The sequence below is a fragment of the Solanum tuberosum genome, unplaced genomic scaffold (genome assembly GCF_000226075.1).
Source record: "Solanum tuberosum cultivar DM 1-3 516 R44 unplaced genomic scaffold, SolTub_3.0 scf00943, whole genome shotgun sequence".
NCBI lineage: Eukaryota > Viridiplantae > Streptophyta > Magnoliopsida > Solanales > Solanaceae > Solanum > Solanum tuberosum.
In genome coordinates this window covers 30,502-36,825 of record NW_006239868.1, presented here as the reverse complement: position 1 = coordinate 36,825, position 6,324 = coordinate 30,502, and the positions used below count along the sequence as shown (strand labels likewise).

Below are 6,324 nucleotides of genomic sequence, written 5' to 3'. Positions count from 1 at the left end.
CAATTTTATTATATATATATATATTGAATTGGAGAATAAATGTTAGTAGGTAGGTAGGGCTAAAATAAGGATTTTTCTGACCGGTAGTTGTGTAGTGTGCATAGACATATTTGGTTATGAGTAAATGAGTATATATGTTGTATTTAAGATCGAGTTGATAATGTTAGTATAAATAGCTGGGTGGTGATGAGTGAGAGATGCATATCTCATTTTATATCGATAGATAAAATATGGAGTCGTACTTGATGTTGTTTGCTATTGTTATAATAATAATAATTGTGAGTGCATCGTCTGAAGTAATTACTAAACCACCAATAACTAATTACCATCATATGCAGATGATTATGCAATGGCCTCCAACCTTTTGTGGGAGGCCAGATAAACCGTGCAAGCCCTCCGTAGAAATGTCGGATTTCTCAATCCATGGCCTTTGGCCAGGGAATGCTACAGGTCACACTCCTTTTACGTGTACTGTTCCTCCAAGTCCAAAGACGGTCGAAAAAGTGGTACGACACGTGCATGTATAATTATTAATTTTATTATTTCTATATTTCTAATACTATTATATACAGTGGTTAAATGACAGGAGCCTAAAGAATTTCTTGGGGTTGTATTGGCCTTCTTTGGAGTTTCGCTGGACTGACGAAAAGTTATGGAAGCATGAGTGGGCCAAGCATGGGTATTGCACATCAGAAATCGTCCCAGATGTTCAATATTTTAATGGGGCGATAACATCTGCGAGACGACTGAAAAATATGCTTGATACGTTAAAGAAGGGTAGAATGGGTCCGACAAATCATGAGGCTTACACCGTAACGGATATGAAGACATTTATCTCCGAAAAAGTGTTAGAAGATAAAAATATTGATGTTTACATCTCATGTGAGCGAGCCAGTTCTTCTTACGTCTTGTTGAAGCAAATTCACTTCTGTTTGGACAAATCGCTCAACACATTTATATCTTGCCCCAAAAGTACAGCCACAAGAGGCTGTGGTAGAGGAAACGTTCGCAATCTCATATTTCCAACTAGCTAGGGTACGTACGTACGTAAAATATTAATATATACTATACTCCCATCCCTTGCATGCATGTAATTATTATATTAACTACTAGTAATTGTTTTTTCTTTTCTTAATTAATTTTCAGGCAATTTATCACTATCTCATCAAGGAAGCTGTTTAATTATCAAGGATCGGATCGGATCGAAGACTAATATATATATATAACACCAACCTTTGATAACTTGGATTGTGAAATTTGATAGTACACTTGCAAAAGATACAACTTTAGATTCTGAATTCAACAAATTGGAAGCCTTGATCTGTTAGCCCACAATTCATTGAGTGATAAAACATTTTTTTGTAGTTAGGTGGTGGTTGAACGCTCTGAGTTACGACGATAATCGGAGGAGGAATGATGCTCATTAATTTACTCCTCCTTTCTCTTTGTCTATAGATAACTTGTTTGGCTACATATATTTGAAATTAAAATATGCAGATGACGACGTAAATATTTATTTCCTAAAGAATATAAATATTTTGTATCCCGCTTCATATTAAGTGGAAAACTATAGTAGTAGCCCCAAAGTATAAAGAGAAATTTTTTTATAAATTTTTAAATAGGGCCTTATAATATGCATATTTTATCTACATCATGGAGATAGCTAGAAGTTGCTCATTAATTTACTCCTCATTTCTCTTTGTCTATATAATTTTTAAATTAATTTAGAAAAGTTGTAGTTGGCTATTTATGAATATATTGGTCATGAAAATGAAAAGAGAAGAAAAAAGAAAACTCTAGCTACTTTAAATATTAACTTGTTATAGTTATACCATTCATTTAGAATAAATTATCTAATCAAATTCGATTTGACAATTCATTAGTTTTACCTTAATCGACATTTTGCTTCTTTATATTTTTCATCTAAAAGAAGAAAAGAAAAAGAAGGATAAAGATTTGGAGATAAACTAATTAATTCATTATATTGTGGCCATTAATGTTTGTTACCCGATCGGTTGCTGTCTTTACTCATAATCAAATATGTCTATGCACACTAGTCAACTATTTCCATCTACGGAAAAAGAGTAAAAATGTCACTAATGAAATCAACAAAAACGCATTTAGTTGATAGTTTGGTTAAATAGAAATTAATAGTTTTTTTCTTTAAAAATACTTTTTCAAAACTATTTTTTTTTAATTTAATTTTTTTTTGGAAGTTTGTCATCACAAGTGTAGCTCCCTTGTGTGTTATTTTGAGAAGAAACATTTGAATATATAATAGATTTGATGGGCTACTACTATAGTTTTTCAATTAATATGAGGTGGGACACAAAATATTTATATATCCTTCAGAAAATAAATAATATTTCAGTCGTTATTTACCTATTTTAATCTCAAATATGTACCAAAAACGTATCTTTTGTTGATTACAAGTTAATATGTATTAGTCAAAGCCAATGTGACTATTCTTATTCTCACTAATATTGCATCGTCTGAAGCTCAACCAACAAATTACGACCACATGCAGATGATCATACAATGGCCACCAACCTTTGATAACTTGGATTGTGAAATTTGATAGTACACTTGCAAAAGATACAACTTTAGATTCTGAATTCAACAAATTGGAAGCCTTGATCTGTTAGCCCACAATTCATTGAGTGATAAAACATTTTTTTGTAGTTAGGTGGTGGTTGAACGCTCTGAGTTACGACGATAATCGGAGGAGGAATGATGCTCATTAATTTACTCCTCCTTTCTCTTTGTCTATAGATAACTTGTTTGGCTACATATATTTGAAATTAAAATATGCAGATGACGACGTAAATATTTATTTCCTAAAGAATATAAATATTTTGTATCCCGCTTCATATTAAGTGGAAAACTATAGTAGTAGCCCCAAAGTATAAAGAGAAATTTTTTTATAAATTTTTAAATAGGGCCTTATAATATGCATATTTTATCTACATCATGGAGATAGCTAGAAGTTGCTCATTAATTTACTCCTCATTTCTCTTTGTCTATATAATTTTTAAATTAATTTAGAAAAGTTGTAGTTGGCTATTTATGAATATATTGGTCATGAAAATGAAAAGAGAAGAAAAAAGAAAACTCTAGCTACTTTAAATATTAACTTGTTATAGTTATACCATTCATTTAGAATAAATTATCTAATCAAATTCGATTTGACAATTCATTAGTTTTACCTTAATCGACATTTTGCTTCTTTATATTTTTCATCTAAAAGAAGAAAAGAAAAAGAAGGATAAAGATTTGGAGATAAACTAATTAATTCATTATATTGTGGCCATTAATGTTTGTTACCCGATCGGTTGCTGTCTTTACTCATAATCAAATATGTCTATGCACACTAGTCAACTATTTCCATCTACGGAAAAAGAGTAAAAATGTCACTAATGAAATCAACAAAAACGCATTTAGTTGATAGTTTGGTTAAATAGAAATTAATAGTTTTTTTCTTTAAAAATACTTTTTCAAAACTATTTTTTTTTAATTTAATTTTTTTTTGGAAGTTTGTCATCACAAGTGTAGCTCCCTTGTGTGTTAATTTTAGAAGAAAGATTTGATTATATAATAGAAAGAGAAATGAGCAATAACCCATTGACACATCAATCAATACAAATAAAAACTTTTATACTAAAGTCCATTATACTTTTAAATAATTATATATATAATCTCTTTTTATCGTTCCTTGTCTCTCCCGCTCCCCCTTCTTACTGCTCAATCATGATGATACTTAGAAGCAAATGATAAATGTATCAAAACATATATTAAGACCAAATACATGAATTTATCGGTCTATATTTTGATATCAATTAGATATACCTTCTGTTAATGAACCTTCAAAAATAAATAATTAAAATTGGATTAATTAATCAATGGAAAAGTAATCTATATTAAAAACAGTAACCGAGTAACAAACATTAATCGCCACAATGTAATGAATTAATTAGTTGAATTTCCAAATTTTTATCCTTCTTCTTTTTTATTTTAGATGAAAAATAATAAAGAAACAAAGAGTCTATAAAGGTAAAATTAATGAATTGTCAAATCGAATTTGATTAGATAATTTATTCTAAATGAATGGTATAACTATAACAAGTTAATATTTAAAGTAGCTAGAGTTTTCTTTTTTCTTCTCTTTTCATTTTCATGACCAATATATTCATAAATAGCCAACTACAACTTTTCTAAATTAATTTAAAAATTATATAGACAAAGAGAAATGAGGAGTAAATTAATGAGCAACTTCTAGCTATCTCCATGATGTAGATAAAATATGCATATTATAAGGCCCTATTTAAAAATTTATAAAAAAATTTCTCTTTATACTTTGGGGCTACTACTATAGTTTTCCACTTAATATGAAGCGGGATACAAAATATTTATATTCTTTAGGAAATAAATATTTACGTCGTCATCTGCATATTTTAATTTCAAATATATGTAGCCAAACAAGTTATCTATAGACAAAGAGAAAGGAGGAGTAAATTAATGAGCATCATTCCTCCTCCGATTATCGTCGTAACTCAGAGCGTTCAACCACCACCTAACTACAAAAAAATGTTTTATCACTCAATGAATTGTGGGCTAACAGATCAAGGCTTCCAATTTGTTGAATTCAGAATCTAAAGTTGTATCTTTTGCAAGTGTACTATCAAATTTCACAATCCAAGTTATCAAAGGTTGGTGGCCATTGTATGATCATCTGCATGTGGTCGTAATTTGTTGGTTGAGCTTCAGACGATGCAATATTAGTGAGAATAAGAATAGTCACATTGGCTTTGACTAATACATATTAACTTGTAATCAACAAAAGATACGTTTTTGGTACATATTTGAGATTAAAATAGGTAAATAACGACTGAAATATTATTTATTTTCTGAAGGATATATAAATATTTTGTGTCCCACCTCATATTAATTGAAAAACTATAGTAGTAGCCCATCAAATCTATTATATATTCAAATGTTTCTTCTCAAAATAACACACAAGGGAGCTACACTTGTGATGACAAACTTCCAAAAAAAAATTAAATTAAAAAAAAATAGTTTTGAAAAAGTATTTTTAAAGAAAAAAACTATTAATTTCTATTTAACCAAACTATCAACTAAATGCGTTTTTGTTGATTTCATTAGTGACATTTTTACTCTTTTTCCGTAGATGGAAATAGTTGACTAGTGTGCATAGACATATTTGATTATGAGTAAAGACAGCAACCGATCGGGTAACAAACATTAATGGCCACAATATAATGAATTAATTAGTTTATCTCCAAATCTTTATCCTTCTTTTTCTTTTCTTCTTTTAGATGAAAAATATAAAGAAGCAAAATGTCGATTAAGGTAAAACTAATGAATTGTCAAATCGAATTTGATTAGATAATTTATTCTAAATGAATGGTATAACTATAACAAGTTAATATTTAAAGTAGCTAGAGTTTTCTTTTTTCTTCTCTTTTCATTTTCATGACCAATATATTCATAAATAGCCAACTACAACTTTTCTAAATTAATTTAAAAATTATATAGACAAAGAGAAATGAGGAGTAAATTAATGAGCAACTTCTAGCTATCTCCATGATGTAGATAAAATATGCATATTATAAGGCCCTATTTAAAAATTTATAAAAAAATTTCTCTTTATACTTTGGGGCTACTACTATAGTTTTCCACTTAATATGAAGCGGGATACAAAATATTTATATTCTTTAGGAAATAAATATTTACGTCGTCATCTGCATATTTTAATTTCAAATATATGTAGCCAAACAAGTTATCTATAGACAAAGAGAAAGGAGGAGTAAATTAATGAGCATCATTCCTCCTCCGATTATCGTCGTAACTCAGAGCGTTCAACCACCACCTAACTACAAAAAAATGTTTTATCACTCAATGAATTGTGGGCTAACAGATCAAGGCTTCCAATTTGTTGAATTCAGAATCTAAAGTTGTATCTTTTGCAAGTGTACTATCAAATTTCACAATCCAAGTTATCAAAGGTTGGTGGCCATTGTATGATCATCTGCATGTGGTCGTAATTTGTTGGTTGAGCTTCAGACGATGCAATATTAGTGAGAATAAGTGATGGAGCTTACGGCAGTTTGGTGGTGGTTGAACGGTGGAGATACGACGGTAATTGGAAGAGGAATGAAGCAAAGGTTGTTTATACAATTGGGAGAAGATTTATACGCAAAATCAGAGTCTGCACATGTTACTTTTTGGGATATTTTAATTAAAAAATTTATGTTACAAATCAATTTTGGAAAATTAATCAAAATTTTTAGGAAAAAATAATACATT

At 29.5% G+C, this 6,324-nt stretch overlaps 1 protein-coding gene across 1 annotated transcript; it reads left to right on the top strand.

Moving 5' to 3' along the window:
* The first annotated feature begins 224 nt into the window (after window positions 1–224).
* LOC102588793 (ribonuclease 1-like) lies at window positions 225–1,034 on the top strand. Its single transcript, XM_006367757.2, has 2 exons — window positions 225–506; window positions 573–1,034. Exons 1-2 carry the CDS (start codon window positions 231–233, stop codon window positions 1,032–1,034), a joined length of 738 nt encoding a protein of 245 aa, XP_006367819.1. The 5' UTR covers window positions 225–230.
* The last annotated feature ends 5,290 nt before the right edge of the window (window positions 1,035–6,324 follow it).

Coding starts and splice junctions, on each gene's coding strand:
- LOC102588793 (XM_006367757.2), top strand. CDS start 231: ATGGAGTCGTACTTGATGTTGTTTGCTATTGTTATAATAATAATAATT. Junction 507..572: donor CAAAGACGGTCGAAAAAGTG/GTACGACACGTG, acceptor TATTATATACAG/TGGTTAAATGACAGGAGCCT.